At 45.1% G+C, this 19,379-nt stretch overlaps 1 protein-coding gene across 19 annotated transcripts in view; it reads left to right on the top strand.

Annotated features, from left to right (window-relative positions):
* Positions 1-19,379, top strand: part of CLOCK (clock circadian regulator) — a 1,126,282-nt gene that overhangs the window by 568,255 nt on the left and 538,648 nt on the right. For all 19 annotated transcript variants that reach the window (XM_069200997.1, XM_069201058.1, XM_069201081.1 and 16 more), the window contains one exon: positions 12,514-12,634. In XM_069200997.1, the coding sequence (XP_069057098.1) occupies positions 12,514-12,634 (121 nt within the window). The remainder of the gene's footprint in view (positions 1-12,513; positions 12,635-19,379) is intronic.

Raw genomic sequence — 19,379 nt, forward strand, 5'->3', positions numbered from 1 at the left:
TACTTTAGGTTATCAGCAAATGCAGGACACAATTTTTGATCTAGTGATATATAGCACAATGCATATTTTCTTACCCGTAGAAGCCTCTTTTTAAAATTATTTTCTGTTTTATGCATGTCTAGCGTCAGTGTATAGGCCTGTCCTCTGTTCACAACTGGTCATGTTTTGGGGGTATTGGGGATACTAACCCCATAGTTATGGGACTTTGCTATGGCACATAATTCATACACTATGGCTCCCTATTTCGACTTTTCTGCTGGTCCAGCGGACGGTAACAGTGTTACTGTCCCCTGGCCCAGCAGAAAAGTCACATCAACATTGCTGCCGGCTCGTAATAGAGCCGGCGGCAATGCTGATGTGCAGCAGGTGCAGTAGCCTGAAATTCGGGCAGTGAAATGCGCAATGGGGCTATGCCTGGAGATCGCTGCACTGCCCATGCCCAGTGCATGGGCCGCCAGGGGCACCCCGAGTCCCCTTACCGCCAGCCTTTCCATGGCGGTGTCTACCGCCATGGACAGGCTTGGCGGTAAGGGGAGTCGAAATCCTCAGAGCAGCGCTGCCCTGGCGGATTACGACCGCTGGGACCGCCATGGCGGTATACCGCCAGTCCCGGCGGTGTTACCGCGGCGGAAACACTGCGGTCAAATTAAGGTGAATAATACCGCCAGCCTGTTGGCGGTACTAACACCACTATAGACCTGGCGGTCACCGACCACCAGGGTTATAATGAAGGCCTGTTCGCTTCTACTCAACTTGAAAGAAAGACTTGTATGTACCCCTGTGGTGCTACACAACGGTACAGGACAGCTTTTAAGGGTCTTTTTAAAGGGATGTTTGAAGATGTAAGTTTGGTATGGAGGCAGTATGATAATGTGAGATAAGTGTGGGTGCTGTTGGTGAAAGGGGCTTGGCAGCGATCGTCATTAAGTGTAAATATTGTTAATGAATGCTGTGCATCTGAATAAAGAAATCATATATTTGCTGTTGTGAAAAGTAGCATTGCGGTTCAGTTAACATTTTTGACTGAGCATTTTTGGAGGTGGGTTGTTTCTTTGTGCTTTTGTTCAGTTCTCAGTTCTCCCCATCCCACTCCTTATCTGTTTGGTTTTGAGTAGGAGGGGAGGGGGGCTAAGTTGCTATTTCTATATGTGAAACAGTGTCTGGCCACGCATGGTTCTGTAGATATTGTTTTGAAGTGTAGTATCTGGGAATAATCACCAGAATTAGTTTTTTTGAGTCTGGTGATCTATTGAGATTATTTTACAGAACTAAACAAAAGTTTACTCCAAATGTATCCCTTGCCTATAACACTCTTAAGCTGTGGTCCAGAAACTAAACAGAAAGTAGCTATTACTCAGTAGTACTCACTAGAAAACAGTAACAAGCTTAACCCCTTCGCTGCCAGGCCTTTTCCCCTCCTGTGCCGAGCCTTTTTTTGGCTATTTGGGGCAGTTCGCGCTTAGGCCTTATAACTTTTTGTCCACAAAAACTATCCACGCCAAATTTGGGTCTTTTTTCCAATATCCTAGGGGTCCAGAGGTACCCAGAGTTTGTGGGTTCGACTGGAGGAGACCAAGAAATAAGCCAAAATAAAAATGTAGTTTAAAAAAAAAAAAAGGAAAAAAGGGCTGCAGAACAAGGCTTGTGGTTTTTTCCCTGAAAATGGCATGAACAAAGGGTTTGCAGTGCCAAAATCACCATCTCCCAGCTTTCAGGAACAGGCAGATTTGAATCAGAAAACCAAATTTTTCAACACAATTTTGGCATTTTACTGGGACATACCTCATTTTTAGGGGTGAGCGCAAATCGCTCCGTCCCCTGTAGTAATCTCTCTTTGGGTTTCCAACCACGCCCATGTCACGTCAGTCACCTTCATTGGTTCGTGGGCTTGCCTTTTAAAATCCGCTTGCTTTCATTTGTGAAAGGCATGCATACGTCATGCCTTTTCCGGTGTTTGGCCCACTTACACAGCACCGGTAAACTACTAAAAACATTCGAGGCTTGATGTTTTCAGCATTGTTTCCAGATTACTTTATCTGTTTATTTTCCATGCAGCGCGATAGTGCTGGGGGTTACATAGCGCAATTGCGCTCGGTTTTTCCGTTTTCAATTTCAGCACGATCGCGCTGCATTTTACATAGTACGATCGTGCTGTATTTTTTTTCTTTTAATTTGTGTGGCAAGAAATGTCCGGTTAGGGGTTTACAATGCTAATAGCTCTAACTCGAGCAAATGCGAGACCTTTTACATTGAAAATGCTTGTTGCTATTTTTTGTGCTTTCAGCCTCCTTCCAGTTAGTGACAAAAATGGTTGTGAAACCAATTCTGTGTTCCCCCAAGTCTCCCGATAAAAACGGTACCTCAGTTGGGTGGGTAGGCCTAATGCCTGAGACAAGAAATGCAACATGGACACATCACATTTTTACATAAAAAACTGACGTGTTTTTTGGAAAGTACCTATTTGTGGATTTTGATCTCTAGCTCAGCCGGCACCTAGAAAAACCTATAAACCTGTGCATTTTTTAAAACTAGACACCTAGGGGATTCCAGGATGGAGTGACATGTGGGGCTCTCACCAGGTTCTGTTACCCAGAATCCTTTGCAAACCTCACAATTTGGCCCCAAAACACTTTTTCCTTAAATTTCAGTGACAGAAAGTTCTGGAATCTGAGAGGAGCCACACATTTTCTTCCACCCAGCATTCCCTCAAGTCTCCTGATAAAAATGGTACCTCACTTGTTTGGGTAGGCCTAGTGGCCACGACAGGAAATGACCCAAAACACAACGTGGACACATCACATTTTCCTAAAGAAAACAGAGCTGTTTTTTTTTTTTAAGTGCCTAGCTTTGGATTTTAGCCTCTTGCTCAGCCGGCACCTAAAGAAACCTACCAAGCCTTAGCAGTTTTCAAAACTAGACACCTAGGGGAATCTAAGATGGGGGTGACTTGTGGGGCTCTCACCAGGTTCTGTTACCCAGAATCTTTTGCAAACCTCAAAATTTGACCAAAAAAAATCCCACTTTTTCCTCACATTTCGGTTACAGAAAGTTCTGAAATCTGAGAGGAACCACAAATTTCCTTCTATCCAGCATTCCCACAAGTCTCCCTATAAAAATGGTACCTCACTTGTGTGGGTAGGCCTATTGCCCTCGAAAGAAAATGCCCCAAAACGCTATCTGGACACATCCAAATTATCAAATACAAAACTATGTGTTTTTGCGGGGCGGGCACCTGCGTTTTTGGTCCTGGGCTCAGCAGCCATACAGGGAAACCTACCAAACCCAGCCATTTCTGAAAATTATACACCCGAGGGAGTCCAGGGAGGTGTGACTTGCGTGGATCCACCAGTGTTTTCTTACTCAGAATCCTCAGCAAACCTCAAATTTAGCTAATATAAATCACATTTTTACCACATTTCTGTGTGGGATCACCGCACCGGGACAAATTTCCTACCTCCCAACGTTCCTCTCAGTCTCCCGGTAAAAATGATACCTCACTTGTGTAGGTGCGCCAAGTGCCTGTGACAGGGAAGAGCCAAAAACATGTTGAAATTGAGATGGAACCAAAGCGGGTCTAAAAGGGCAGTTTGAAAAAAAACATTTTTAGGCTGACAAGTGGGGCAGACTTTTTTGCAGTATAGATGAGACAATGCTTGGTGGTAGAAATTTTGTGGATTTCTGCAGATTCCGGAAGGTACCATCACAAAAATGTTAGAAAAATGCATGATTTTAAGCAAAGTTGAAGGTTTGCTGGGCATTGTGGGTAAGAAAATGGTGCAGGGTGCATGTGAAGCACACCACCCTGGAATCACCCAGATGTTTAGTTTTCAGATGTGTCTAGGTCTTGTGGATTTTTCTACATGGCAGCGTTCCAAAGTTCAAGTAGTGCAGCCCTCACTATTCCAAGTGGGATGATTTTGAGAGTTAGCCAAGCTCTCGTGGCCCAAATGTAAAACTAAAAACCAAAACAATCAAATGTCCTCTTGCTTGCCGTGGGGTAAGATGTTTTAGTGTGCGGGGGAGAGCTGAAAGACTGTTACCCCCTTCAGTTGGGGTGGGGGCATAACCATGCCCATACTGGTTGGTAGCCACCACCCCACTATTTAAAAAACAAAATGTTTTATTCCCTGGCATCTAGTAGACTTTCTAATAGAATTAGGCCAATCTGCCCCCAAGGGGAGCAGAAATGGCCTATAATAGATTCCCCCCCCCCCCCCCCCCCCCCCAGGGGAGCGACCCTTGCCTACGGGGTCGCTCCCCTCGCATGAAATTGGCGCAAAAACAAAAATCCCCGGGGCCTAGTGGTTTCTGCCCCCTTGTGGGCAGATCGACCTAATAAAAATCTGCGCCCAAAGGGGGCAGAAATGGCCTACAATATATTTGGCCCCCCAGGGGAGCGACCCTTGCCTAAGGGGTTCCTTCCCTCACGTGAAACTGAAAAACAAATCCCTGGTGTCTAGTGGTTTCTGCCCCCCTTGGGGGCAGATTGGCCTAGTAAAAATAGGCCGATCTGCCCCCAAGGGGGACAGAAATGGCCTAAATATAATTTGCCCCCCAGGGCAGCGACCCTTGCCTGAGGGGTCGCTCCCCATGTCTGAAAAACAAACAAAAAAAACAAAAAAAGAAAATGATCCCTGGCGCCTAAAGGTTTTTGCCCCCCTGGGGGCAGATCGGCCTAATAACAGTAGTCCGATCTGCCCCCAGGAGGGGCAGACAAAGCCTTGAAAATAATTGTCCCCCTGGGGAGTGACCCTTGCCCAAGCGGTCGCTCCCCTAAAGCCACTTTTACAATGAAAAAGTATCCCTTGTGCCTAGTGGGCATTTCAGCAGCCAGATTGCTTCACGAACGTCTACTAAGACAACTGTCTTATTCAGGTGACTGGTTGACACATGTTCGGTATAAGTCAATAAGGACGCTCAATGAAGGACCACACGCCAATTATGAATACAATTTAGCTTTACTAGAATTTCAGGTGAATATATGTAATAAGCACATCAACAATAGTAGAATAAGAATAGCAATGAAAAGCATCTATTTATATATGAGTACACAGCATCTATGCATATATATAAGCAAAGAGTTCATTGACAGATATAAGCTTTGATTGACTGTATACCAAAATGCATTACACTACGATATTCAGGAAGCAAAATATAAATGAGTTGAATTCTTCGGATAAGCTTTTATTTACTACACACCAAAATGTATGTTTCAATTACTGCAGCAAGCTCACACTACGATGTTCAGAAAGCAAAATATAAATGAGCTGAATACTTCAGATTATAAACACAGTGCAAGCATAATAATCAATCATAATAATAGAGCAGAGAAACAAAGGCCTTTCATCCCTGTGTGGAACTTAACTTAGTCCACGGAATGTTGGGAAGCCCTCTACCGCCTGCTTGGACCTCTCTCCCCCTCAAGCGTCACGGTCTCTGAACAGCAAAACAGGGAGGCAGGGCTGGGCCATGGCAGCTTTCACAACCCCATCTGCAAGCCTCAAATCCCTCACCCGCACTTCAGTGCTTAAATAACTTGAAGCTTGGATTCTATCTCTTTCTGGCTTTTTCTAGCTATGTTATCAGTACTTGTCTCTTGGATGCTCTGCCCTTCCCCAGCCTTTGTTTTCATTCCATCTTCTCCCTGTACTCTCGTTCTCAAGGTTGAGACGGAGTCTCCTACACAAACAAGCTTGATAATAATATCATTAACTTTTCCACGTTGTTCGGGGGTTTCAGCAGGCATCACGCTCATCTACACTGCTCAAGCTAATTAACCCTTCGCGTCACAATGTCTTCCGCACCTTTCCCTATACTGATCAACCACACACCAGAAAAATTACTGGTTCTGTCTTGGTATCATTGTGGTAATATCCAGATGACCCCAGTATCCGATCACTGGTGTCTGATTGGGGACAGTGCCCATAAATTACTTTATGTCCGTTTCACGCAAGGGGTGCGACCCCCTTAGCCAAGGGTCACTCCCCTGGGGGACAAACTTATTTTAGGTCATTTCTGCCCCACCTGGGGGCAGATCGGCCTATTTTAATTAGGCCGGTCTGCCCCCAACGAGGGGCAGAAACCACTAGACACCAGGGATTGTTTCCCAAGTGTCATTTCATGTCCGAGCTGACAATGGCCTATTGATCCAGCACTGACTAAATACATGTTGGGGCATCTATGTGAGTGACTGATCCAACCGGTGCCAACCAAGGTCTGGGGCTAGAGATATATGCCATGCATTTGGTAAAAGTGGCCATAATTTGCACACAAACATTTACCAAATTGGTTGTTATTTTGTGACCTGACCTTTATATCAATAGCTCAGTTCACAAAATACAGAATCGTAATGAGTCGCAATCCGACCTGCCTAATAAATATTATTGGCCCAAATTGTGACCCACTATGAATTGCTACATTCACTGGCATGGTGGTCTGCTTGGGTCAGCATACTACCATGTCTGTTATTGCTTTTAAATAGTGCAGTTTTCTTTAATGCAGCCCGTTTTCCTAAAATGAAGACTGGCTGCTTTAACTATGACAAAATTAAAATGTTAAGACCACTGCCAAGTCTTAAAAAATGTGTTTTCACCATCCACTAATGGTACCTTTTGCCAAGGACATTACCACCTCCTTTGAGTTAATAGTAATTTTTATTGGCCAGATTTTGGTCATGAAACGTTAATACATACCTTAACATATCCATATTTGGAAGGGATATCCTAAACACACAATTCCTTACTGTTTCCTAAAACTATTTAAGAATCCAGATTGATATTTGGTTGTAGTACATTTAAAATAGTGTTGTAGCAATCACAGGCTCTCAGATTTACCGAAACAGGGTTTGCAAAAGCCAAAACCCTTTGTACATCTGGCCCCGGGTCTCTTAGGACTAAGTCCTGGCTGGGATCAAAGATGATTTCAATAGTTGTAAACTCAGTCATAGTCTGAAGTGTACCACCTGCTGTACATTATAAAGATTTTGCAAGTCACTGGGGAGTTCAATCACCATATAGAAATATGAGGCTGAAGTTTGAGTTCCTTTATAAAGTTATGGAACTCCAGAATGACTTGCAATATCCTTATCGTGTACGCCTGAGGGTCCTTTATCCGATATAATACATAGTCACACCATCACCTTTCCCACAAACCACTTAAAACATTTGTCTAGCTCTTCCATATGAAAGAGCTAGCATGTTTGCAAACATGAATAATTAAAAATAAAACCACTAGTGCAAAATTAGGCACATCAAAAAACTGTTAGCTACTTGTTGCAAACAGATATTAGAAACAGTTCATTTCTAGCCAGTGTAAAATAAGCTGCAATGTCTCATAATGTGTAGAATGATGCAGAAAGATTATAGCTCTTGCCTATCTAAGGAGTTCAAAAATTAAACATATTCTTTCTGCTTGGCTCTGTGAGCTGTTAACCCCCTGGGTGCCCAGTACGAACTGGTCCCGTCCTCTGCTTCCGTGGGCCGAGGACGAGACCAGCTCATCCTGCATCCGGCCCACGGGGGGGCTCCCATGGTGGGCCCTCCCACCCACACCCCCCGTCAGGGATGGAAGGGGAATCACTTCCCCTTCCACCCCTGACCCCCCGTGACATCTGATGTTGTCAGTGCGCAATTGTGCGCTGACCTCTTCAGAGGTCACCTCCCATCTGATCCGGAAGAGAAATGCTTTGCGGGAGGTGGGGCAGGCACAGGCATGAAAGGAAAGGCCTTTCCTTTCATGTCTCTGTAAGCATTTCTGCAGCCCGATCATGAAGCGATCGGGCTGCAGAAATGCCCACTAGGCACCAGGGATCATTTTCTTTTTGTTTTTTTACATGTGGGGAGCGACCCCTTAGGCAAGGGTCGCTCCCCTGGAGGCAAATTATTTTTTGGCCATTTCTGCAGATCGGCCTATTATTTTTCCTAGATCAATCTGCCCCCAAGGGGGTCAGAAACCACTAGACACCAGGGATCTTTTTTTTTTATGTCCGTTTCACGCAAGGGGTGCGACCCCCTTAGGCAAGGGTCACTCCCCTGGCGGACAAACTTATTTTAGGCCATTTCTGCCCCACCTGGGGGCAGATCGGCCTATTTTAATTAGGCCGTGTCTGCCTCCAACGAGGGGCAGAAACCACTAGACACCAGGTATTTTTTTATTTTTTACAGATGGGTAGTGACCCCTTAGGCAAGGGTCGCTCCCTTGGGGGGGCAAATTTATTTTAGGCCATTTCTGCCCCCCTTGGGGGCAGATCAGCCTATTTCTATTAGGCCCATCTGCCCCCAGGGGGGCAGAAACCACTTAGGCACTAGAGATTTGTGTGTGTCTTTGTTTTTTGTTTGGGGGGCAGTCCCTTGGGCAAGGGTAGCGCCCTATGAGGGCACATTACTGTTGGCCATTTCTGTCCCCCGGGCCTATTTTTGTAAAGCCCATCTGCCCCCAAGGGGGGCAGAAAGCCCACCAGAGACCAGGGAAGATATTTTTTTAAAACAAAAGAGGGTGGGAGGTATGGCCATACCCTCACCCAAAATAAATGGGGGCAAAGTTGTTCTGCACACCGGTGGAGTGATGGGGCAGTTACCCCCGATCCACTCCAGGGGGGTGGGGGCAGAAAGCCTACTAGATGCCAGGGAATTAAACAAATGTAAAAAATAGTGGGGTTGTGGCTACCAACCAGTATGGACATGGTTATGCCCCCACCCCAAATGACGGGGGCAATAGCCTTTCAGCTCTCCCTTTGCACACTAAAACATCTTATCCCACAGCAAGCAAGAGGACATTTGATTATTTTGGGTTTTGTTTTAACATTTGGGCCATGAGAGCTTTTCTAACTCTCAAAATCGTCCCACTTGGAATGGTGAGGGCTGCACTTTTTGGAATTTGGGACACTGCCATGTAGAAAAATCTATGAGACTTAGACATATCTGAAAACTAAACATCTGGGTGAGTCCAGGTTGGTGGGCTTCACATGCACCCCTCACCATTTTACTTACCCACAATGCCCTGAAAACCTTCAACTTTGCTTGAAATCACACATTTTTCCCACATTTTTATGATGGAACCTTCTGGAATCTACAGGAATCCACAAAATTCCTACCACCGAGCATTGTCACATCTATACCGATAAACATTCTGCCCCACTTGCCAACCTAAAAATGTTTTTTCCCCAAACTGCCCTATTGGACCCGCTTTGGTTCCCCCATCCTTTTCGACATGTTTTTGGCTCTTCCTTGTCACAGGCACTTGGCCCACCTGCACAAGTGACTTATCATTTTTACCGGGAGACTGAGGGGAACGTTGGGTGGTAGGAAATTTGTCCCAGTTCGGTGATCCCACACAGAATTGTGGGGAAAATGTGATTTATTTATTTTTTTAGCTAAATTTGAGGTTTGCTGAGGATTCTGGGTAAGAATACACTGGCGGATCCACACAAGTCACACCTCCCTGGACTCCCTCGTGTGTAGTTTTCAGAAATGTTTGGGTTTGGTAGGTTTCCCTAGATAGCTGCTGAGCCCAAGACCAACAACGCAGGTGACCCCCCACCCCATCTTGGATTCTCCTAGGTGTCTAGTTTTAAAAAATGCACAGGTTTGGTAGGTTTCCTTAGGTGCCGGCTGAGCTACAGGCCAAAATCCACAGCTAGGCACTTTGCAAAAAACACATCCGATTTCATTGTAAAAATGTGATGTGTCCATGTTGTGTTTCCTGTCACGGGCACTGTGCCTACCCACACAGGTGAGGTATCATTTTTATTGGGAGACTTAGGGGAACACAGAACAGCAGAACAAGTGCCATTGCCTCTTGTCTTTCTCTACATTTTTTCCTTTCAAATGTAAGACAGTGTGTAAAAAAGACTTCTATTTGAGAAATGCCCTGTAATTCACATGCTAGTATGAGGGCCCCAGAATTCAGAGATGTGCAAATAACCACTGCTTCTCAACGCCTTATCCTGTCCCCATTTTGGATATACAAAGGTTTCCTTAATACCTATTTTTCACTCTTTATATTCTAGCAAATGAATTGCTGTATACCCGGTATGTAATTAAAACCCATTGAAAGGTGCAGCTCATTTACTGGCTTTGGGTACCTAGGGTTCTTGATGAACCTGCAAGCCCTATATATACCTGCAACCAGAAGAGTCCAGCAGACGTAACGGTAAAATGCTTTTGAAACTCTGACATCGCAGGAAAAAGTTACAGAGTAAAACGTGGAGAAAAACGGCTGTTTTATTTTTTTAACCTTAATTTCCATTTTTTTTTTATTTATTTCAGCTGTTATTTTCTGTAGGAAACCCTTGTAGGATCTACACAAATGACCCCTTGCTGAATTTAGAATTTTTTCTACTTTTCAGAAATGGTTAGCTGTCCGGAATCTAGCATTGGTTTCACAACCATTTCTGTCACTAACTGGAAGGAGGCTAAAAGCACAAAAAAATAGTAAAATGTCCCAGTAAAATGCCATAATTGTGTTGGAAAATGTGGTTTTCTGATTCAAGTCTACCTGTTCCAGAAAGCTGGGAAGATGGTGATTTTATCACCGCAAACCCTTTGTTGATGCCACTGTCAGAGAAAAAAACACAAGCTTTCTTCTGCAGCCACTTTTTCCCACTTTAAAAAAAAAAAAAAAAAATTCCATGTATGTTGGCTAATTGCTAATTTGTTGGTCTCCTCCAGGGGAACCCACAAAGAGTACCTCTAGAATCCCTATGTTGTTGGGGCAAAAAGGACGGAAATTTGGCGTGTGTAGCTTATATGAACAAAAAGTTATGAAGGCTTAAGCGCAAACTGCTCCAAATAGCCAATAAAATGCCTGGCACCTGAAGAAAGAAAAGCAGTGTTCTGTTTTCCTTGATTTGAACAGCTGCTTCATTTATGCTCTGTGACCTGACCTTCCTTTCACCTCAGCTGCTGGCTCTGGCAGCAGGCATTGTGTCATCGGAACTTGACGGTAATAACCTTATAATAGTAGAGTTCTGACGTCTTTTCTTTATAATCGACAAATTGGTACATCACAAGTCGCTGATTATAAAGAAATTAGTAACTGCCCTTTACCCAGGGATCCCAGAATCCCATGTATTATAAGACTATTGCCAGTCCTTGCATAGCGTGGGTTTGGTGGGTAGAAGCCACCATCATTCAGAAAGGGGGCACAAACTGCATGTTCCCATGACATCTGATGTCAACAAAAAAACAAAAAATTTTGTTGCCAAGTCTGTGGGTCTGACGTTTGTCAATAGAGGTGTTTGGTAACGGTTGGTCAACTTTATGTGCTTTGCCCCTAGCTTCCCCAGAAAAGAAATCATAAAGAAGCAACATCTTGAGCTTCAGGAGCATGGAAGCTGAGAGTAGGGCCTCTTTACTGAACAAACTGTATGAGCAAAGTCCAGATGTACCCACAACAATGAGTTTTATAAAAAAAGATTCCAAAGGATGACGTTTGTGTTGTAAGTGGTTTACTTAAAAGGCATACACAAAAATATTGCTTAGTAGTATTTTTGTTGCCTCTTTAAGAAAGTCTCTATGTATGCCCGCCTTTACTTTGAAAACAAATAAAGCTGTAAATCCAGTCACGCACTTCCTAAACAGAAAACCCATAAGTCTACACTTACAATATTGTGTCGGTAATGTAAATACATAAAAGAGCACACACTTGCTATAGGATTAATGGATGCTCCATCGCCAAAACCTAATGGGAATACAAATAGCACAATATAACCATCCACAAATTTCCCTTGACTTGACAGTACTTCCAGGCAGTGGCAAAATGAGAAAAACAATTGAAAACAAAGGCTGAAGGATGGACTGCGTATTGCACTTTTTTTTCAGAAATTGACAAGAGGTCTGTTTAAAGCCAGACTTAAAAACAGCATACAGCACCGCCAGCCGGCATGTAAAATTGCTGAACAGTCTGGAGGGAAAACACCAGACGTTTCCAAAATTGTGCAATAGGAAAGTGCAACTTAGTGAGCCTATTGCAAGGGATTCAGTCGTAACAGGCAATCAGTCGGGTGCTTACTCAATAAGTTGGTGGAGCTTTATCCTTTGCTGCAGCTTTGAGAATGCATTGACTTTTAAAAAACTGAAAGGTATAATAATCACGTAGGAAATTGGGGAGAATTTCCTGCCAGCCGCACCTCTTCGAGCCTATCATAAGCCTTAATTGTGTTAATCTTCACCTCTTTATGTATTCATGTAAGGTGACGTTTTTGTTTTGGGTGGTTGTGTGTGGAACTTCATTTTGCCTCTCGCTAGTTATTTATAAACAAAAGCACAGTTGCATTTAGTGTAATTTCGTGTGTACTAAAAGCGCAAGCTTACAAACCGAATTTGAGTCCGATCTTCGATTCACAGATGGGAACCATTAGGAAAGTCACATCTGTATTACCAAACGGGCTTTAATGTAGTAACATAACATCACTTTCTCATGTATTTGTATTCCAGTAGTCTTTTTCCCTCTTGCGAATTCTGAATCAAGGATTGGATTGCTGTGTTTATTTATTGGTATTTTTCTTACATTCAGTCAGATCTCGTGGACCAAAGCATATTTAATTTTGTACCAGAAAGAGAACATTCAGAAGTTTATAAAATTCTATCTACGCATATGCTTGAAAGTGACTCCCTGACTCCAGAATATTTGAAATGTAAGTAGCACGAGTGTTTTAAAATAGCTTTAATTGCTGTGTCTTATTTTGAACAAAACTGAAGGGAAGCAAAGACATACTTAATTATTTTGACATATGTAGTCCGCATTTACTGTCTATGCGCCTCTATGTTCAGAAGGTTGCCAGGTTAAATGCCTTTAATGTTGCTGCTCTGAGAAGGGAATACCTGCGATCGTTTAAAGTGTATTCTTTCAAGGAAGCAATAAAGTCGTACTACTCCTGAACTCAGGCTATTAGAGTCCACAATTCAACACTTGATGTAAAACATCTGCATCATCTATGTGGTGTCAAAGAAGTTGATCAAAAGTGTAAGAGGTAGAGCATGCCAGGGGAGTCACAAAAACATAGAAATACAACAAAACTCTTACCTCGGGCTCAATAATATTTGCAGACTAGAGCGTAGAGAGGTGATCTGTTTTCCTGGTCCCTTTCTTACGTAAGAGGTGCTTGCTCTTGTGACTGTTAACAATGGTAGGCTTGTTACATTACTCATATACGGTGGCGGCTGGTAGATGTTCAAAGTGGTGGGGCGGAATTCTTTTAGCTGACTATAATGAGCAAGCGAGCCAGCCAGAATTAGAAACAGGGGTTCTTCCCCCGCAAGAGATTTTTTGAAAAAAATATTAAAATGGTGGATTTTATAGCACATATTTACTACAAATTGTTGAATACAGTGGTTCCAAACATAGTTTTTCAAGGCACAAGTGTGAAGAAAACATTATAAACATGTAAAAACATTTCCCAAACCCTAAAACTGGTCTGCTTGCAAAATGAACCCTGAGCAAAGCACATCAAACCAACAATCAAGTCATCAAGGCCTAGACAGGTGGTAACACTGTGCATGGCAGATGCAAACTAGCAACAGTGTAGGTGTACTTGTTTAGTCATTTCCAACCAAGTGACGGTGTTCAGCATGCCCCTAAGTAGAACCAAGGCAGATAAGGAGTTGCTGGCCATTGGCACATTGACTGCTCCTAAGACATACCTATACCGAGAGGATGGACGAAAGCCAAGAATTTATTTTTGCAAAAGGATTGGAGGAGAAAAACGGGTGGGTTGGGAGGGTGGTATACGTAAAGCTCCACGAGTCCTGTTAACAAGGCCCTTTCTTTAAATAATCCAGCACTTCTGACCAGGGGCATAGTTTGGTTAGTAATGTTGGGGCTATGTGATCCTCAGATTTCTCAGCAAGCAATCAGGACATGAGAAGGGCATAAGGGGCAGCGCATATTGTTAGAGACAATAGTTCTAACCAACATTTTTAAGACCTTCAAAGCAGATGAGAGAGCGAGTGTGTGTGTTTTTTTTTTGTCTAGGTGTATGTACAAATCCCAGGTGAATTCTGACAGGCTCCTCACCTCACCCAACTGAAAGCACTTATACTCAACTATTTACAACAGAATACATTTTGAGGGAGGTGTAACACCTCAAACACCCCACTGAAGCTACGCCTCTTCTTCTGGCCTGACAAGATAACACCCTATCCCTACCAGCCCACACAAAAACAGACCACCACTTTGAACTTTCCGAGCAGAGTGTTTGTTACTGTGAGAAGAGTGTACACTCACTAACATGTTCACCATCCCTACACCCCCACCATCCCCAGAAAAGACACCTCACCAGATGATCACATATTGGGTTTGACCACCTTCCCTCTGTGACGCTTTCTCCTGTTTCCTTAAATCGCTCTGGGAAAGCAAACAGTATCCCAACATCTGAGTAGGAATGTGCAAACCAGCCCCCACCTCACCTCGCACTCCCTCTTCACAAGCCCCTTCTGTTAGCCCCCCCCTGTTCCCTGTGAGGCCCGCTTCCTTAGCCACTTGTGTGACACCCTAAGCCCCTTCCATCCTTCTACCCTGCAGGAGCCTCTCATGTGACCACTTCTGTATTCCCCCTCATATGAGCCCCTGAATATCCGTGCAAAGAATGCCTTGTTAAAGAGGCCCAATTTAAGAATCCCCACACCTCTCCTTCAAAGAAACTTCTTCAGGAAGGAGCTCACAAGAGGGCTTAGGAAGCATTGCCTATACAGGCACTGTACCGGCTTGGTTCAAACAGAGGACATCTCAAGCTCCAGGAAGACTTCACCTTTTGCCATGTTGGCGCTGCCTTACCACACCCTAACGTTATTCTTTGCTGAGCGATATTCTTAATAGCTATTCACTGTGTAACCAAGAGACTGGAGTTTCAATCATGATATTCACATCGATTTTCGCCCCCCAGTCTGATCCTGAGCAAATGCTTAATGCCACTTAATTCACCTGCCAAACATGAAAGCTCGCTAAGGACTGAATAACCCCAATACTAAAGTAGAACTGTAGAAATGTACTGTGGATGTAAGCGCGTGGAATACTGGGAATCGTGTGTTCACTGGGAGGAGGAGGACGGCTGTTCCCCACAGACCACGAGCTCCACCATTACACACGATTATTCAATCGTTCATTCGGGCACAGCGGAGCTGCTGACGGGTGTATGGGGGTCGGGGGATGAGACAAATACAGCCCAGTGAGGTATCCACTACCTAGGCCGCCCCGTCCAAGCACAGCACCTAAGGACAAGCCCTGGACACATAAGCGCCTCACCCTTACAGCACAGTGCTGCATGCAGGTCCTCAGTGCGCCTAAAAGAGAGTATGCGTGCCCCGTGGGCCCGAGACCGCAGCTCGAGCCAGACATACTCTCTGCAGGTTCATATACTCACGCGCCTCCTAGGGAGTGGGTGCAGGTTGGTACATACTGCGTGCCTGGAACCCCTCAAGAGCATGGTGCAGGTCCCTGATGGCCCATACCAGGGGCAGCCTCCTGCAGGGACAAGATGCAGGTCCCTTTATTTGCAATGCCACAGTTCCTGCAAAAGAGGGGGGGGGGGGGGGGCTTTGGGGTCCCTGTAACCCCACACCATGGATGTCTGTAGGAGTGGATGGAGTTCCCTGCATCACCCAAGTAGTCTATGCCTGAGAAAGCAGAGGGAGCAAGTCCCAGCAGACCCCATGCATGGATTCTCATGCACTCATTGTACGTAAAAATGAAGTGATCATGCCTTGCGCACCTCATGCAGTACGGCATGTATGGCCACGTGCCTCATATGCACATGCCGGGATTGAGTGTATTCCCGCACATTCAATGCACGGCCATGTTAGTAGAAAAAACACTAGCACCTGCACGGTCTATTACAGATAGGTGTGTAGTGCGCTTTCCGTATTATTATTGCCTGCAGGAAATGCAGTTTGCTTTGCACTCTGGGCACTACCCAATGGCAAGTGTGTCTGTTGAGATGGGGGGTATGGGGGTGCATCAGCAGAGGGAGTACATATAAGATGTGTGCGCAGAGTTCAAAGGGATGCACTGGCGCTCCGCTGTTAGGGTGTCTCAAATACACGTTTCAGTCTGTGGTTTTAAACTCTATTTTAAATTCCTGAGTGACAATTTGCTTCCGAGTTTTAACTGCTTCGCGAGGCAGCAGATTCCAGCATATTAGGTGGGTGCATGTCCAACATCATTAAGTGCTGGAATAAAAGCACCCTGCTGATTCAGAAAAATGAACCACAATTGGGAAGACTTTCTTAACGCGTTTATTTCATGAAACGGCCAGCTTCTGCACGCTGTGGTTGCACGCGGTGTTTGGCTCTCTCACTGCTGCTCAGATGAGCCTTTATGACTGGAGCTCATTATTTCTTGAAGCACTTTATCGAGGCTGCAGTAAGCTTAAGATTTTAGGCAGCGTAGGACCGAGACCTCCGTAACCATCACAACATAGGGAGCAGGGGACTGACGGAGGACCTGGGGCCTCTCTGAACCTTCCCCGTGAACAGACAATTATGGACACGATGGGACGAGGCACGATTGGTCTATTTTTATATTATAAATATACAAAACTACTGTAGAAGGTTGAACACATAAGGCTCACCTGATTTTTTTTTTCTCCCGGAGGCCTGGTGACGGGACTGATATGGCACAAGCATGAACTCAGTAACTTAAACTGGAAGAAAGTTACTGGACTCCTACCCATGCCCAGGCCACCTATCCAGAGATAATCAATAGGAGTTGCTGGGAGAACGTGAAGGAGACCTAGTTCACTGCCACACCCACTCCTACATTGTCCCAAATGGCCTGCCACGCCCCTGGCCATTTAGATCAATGGAGATCTTGGAATCCCTGCCCTGGACCATCTAAACAACGCCCAAACTAAAAATCTGTTTCTGACAGTGACATACACCAGGCCCACCAGTGTGTCATCGCTGCCCTAGGCCTGCAGGTCGAGGGTTTTCTCGCCCAGGCAACGCTTGCGATTGGGCCATCCTACACCTCCTCCCACAAACCCCCCCCCCCCCCCCCCACAGATTTATTGCTAGCTGCTTGGTGTTCCTTCTGATCTTTTGGTTTCTTCCTCAGGTCGGGAGGGCGACGCCCACTGCTTCTATTAACACCAGCCGTCATAATGTATGTTTGAGGAAACCTCAAGTGGAGCAGCACACTCCATAGATATTGGTTGTCAACTAGATGAAATGCTTGTGCTGCACCCACCAAACTCACCATAAGTGTACAGGTAAAAGAGAAAGCTACACCTTTACAAGCAAGCAACTCCGAGATATGCTTCCTTGTCAATCAAATATAAACATTTGTGGGCCTATTGTGAATTACACAGGCAAGGGCCTTCTGAAGATGGCTGCAGACACTTAAAATACCTCCTGATTTCAGTCGGAAAATTGGTTGCAGTACAGACTGAAAGAGGACTGTTTTGCAGAATGCTATAGCGGAGGCTTCCTGTTACGAAGGTGGGAAAGAACCTTTAGTGAGAGCTTCCTGGCAGAGCATTGAAGCGCTTTGTGGCGAGTAGCACACAACTCTGGAACCCAAGATTAGAGTTAGTGTGTAGATTGGTAATTTTGTTTCCTTTTGTTCAAGTCATCGTGCATTTAGTAGTGTTTTCAGTAGAGATAGAAGAATGGAAGTGGATTAGAAAAGGGAAGTTGTAAGTTTGTATTGGAAGTAGTGGATATGTTTTAAGTACTCAGTGGAAAATGGGAATAAGAGAGTGCTTTCTCACCAAAATGAAACTGCTCTACTCCAACCCCACAGTGTCATGTAATGTCTGTCTGTCCTCATCACTCACCATTGAAGGTGTACCAGGCAGGGTTGCGCCCGCACCCTACCCTCTGCTCAGCTTCATCAATATTTTAGAACCATTATCACAGCAATAAGAAATTATATCCTAACTAAGAGAATACTGTTAGAAATGGGGTCTTTGGTTGGCAGTCAGGTTACCCCCTGTCCAAGCAAGGACCCACACTATAGTCAGGGTAAAAGAGAATCACCCTCAGCTAACCCCCGCTCACTTCCTTGGTAGCTTGGCACAACAGTAGGCTTAATTTAAGAGTGCTTGGTGTAAAGTATTTGTACCAACACACAGCACTTAATGAAAACACTACAAAATGACACAACAGAGGTTTAGAAAAATAGAAAATATGTATCTAAACAAAACAAGACCAAAAATGACAAAAGTCCATAATGCACAAGTTAAGTTATCACTAAAAATGCAAAAAGAGTCTTCATGGAGTTTTAAACACAACGCTAACACTGTTAGCGTGAAAATGTACCTTGGGTGCATCAAAAATAACCCCGCACGGGTGAGTGTGCGTCAAAAAGGGCTTGCGATGCACTGTTTTCACTCACGAGCGAGACCGTGCGTCGTTTCTCCTTCAGTCGGGTTGGCGTGTGTAGTTTTTTCTCTCCGCAGGAGAGCGATGCGTCACTCCGGTCAGCACTCTCGGGTCCGAGCAGGCCTTGCATCGTTTTTACACGCCCAGCAGTGTTTGCATCAGAAATTCAGGCGCACGATGGTCCGAAAACCACACAGCGTGGGTTGCGATCTCACTGGTCTCCGTCAGCGATGCTGCACATCGTTTCTCCAGCCGCGGGCGTCGAACTTCCGGTCGCGTTGCAGGCGAGCGTCGATTTTTCAGCCGCAAAGCTGGTGCCACATTGATTTTTCAGCAGCAGATCGGAGTTGCGTCGATCTTTTCCCCGCACGGCGGTCGGTGTGTGGATTTCTCACTCTTGGGCTGCCAGCTTCTCCTTTCAGGGTCCCAGGAACTGGATGGGCACCACTTGGCAGAGTAGGAGTCTCAGCAGAGGCTCCAGGTGCTGGCAGAGAGAAGTCTTTGCTGTCCCTGAGACTTCAAACAACAGGAGGCAAGCTCTAAAGCAAGCCCTTGGAGATCTTCACAAGAAGGAAGGAAACACAAAGTCCAGTCTTTGTTCCCTAGCACAGACAGAAGCAGCAACTGCAGGATAGCTCCACAAAGCACAGTCACAGGCAGGGCAGCTCTTCTTCCTCAGCTCTTCAGCTCTTCTCCGGGCAGAGGTTCTTCTTGGTTTCCAAAAGTGTTCTAAAGTCTGTGGTTTTGGGTGCCCTTCTTATACTAATTTTGCCCTTTGAAGTAGGCTTACTTCAAAGAAAGTCTCTATTGATTGTGAAATCCTGCCTTGCCTAGGCCAGGCCTCAGACACATCCCAGGGTGTTGGAGACTGCATTGTGTGAGGGCAGGCACAGCCCTTTCAGGTGTGAGTGACCACTCCTGCCCTCCCTCCTAGCACAGGTGGCTCATCAGGTAATGCAGACTACACCCACCCCAGCTCCCTTTGTGTCACTGTTTAGTGAGAGGTGCAACCAGCCCAACTGTGAAACTTACCCAGACCAGGAACCCACAAACAGGCAGAGC

Source organism: Pleurodeles waltl, chromosome 1_2, assembly GCF_031143425.1.
Source record: "Pleurodeles waltl isolate 20211129_DDA chromosome 1_2, aPleWal1.hap1.20221129, whole genome shotgun sequence".
In the NCBI taxonomy this organism is placed as follows: Eukaryota; Metazoa; Chordata; class Amphibia; order Caudata; family Salamandridae; genus Pleurodeles; species Pleurodeles waltl.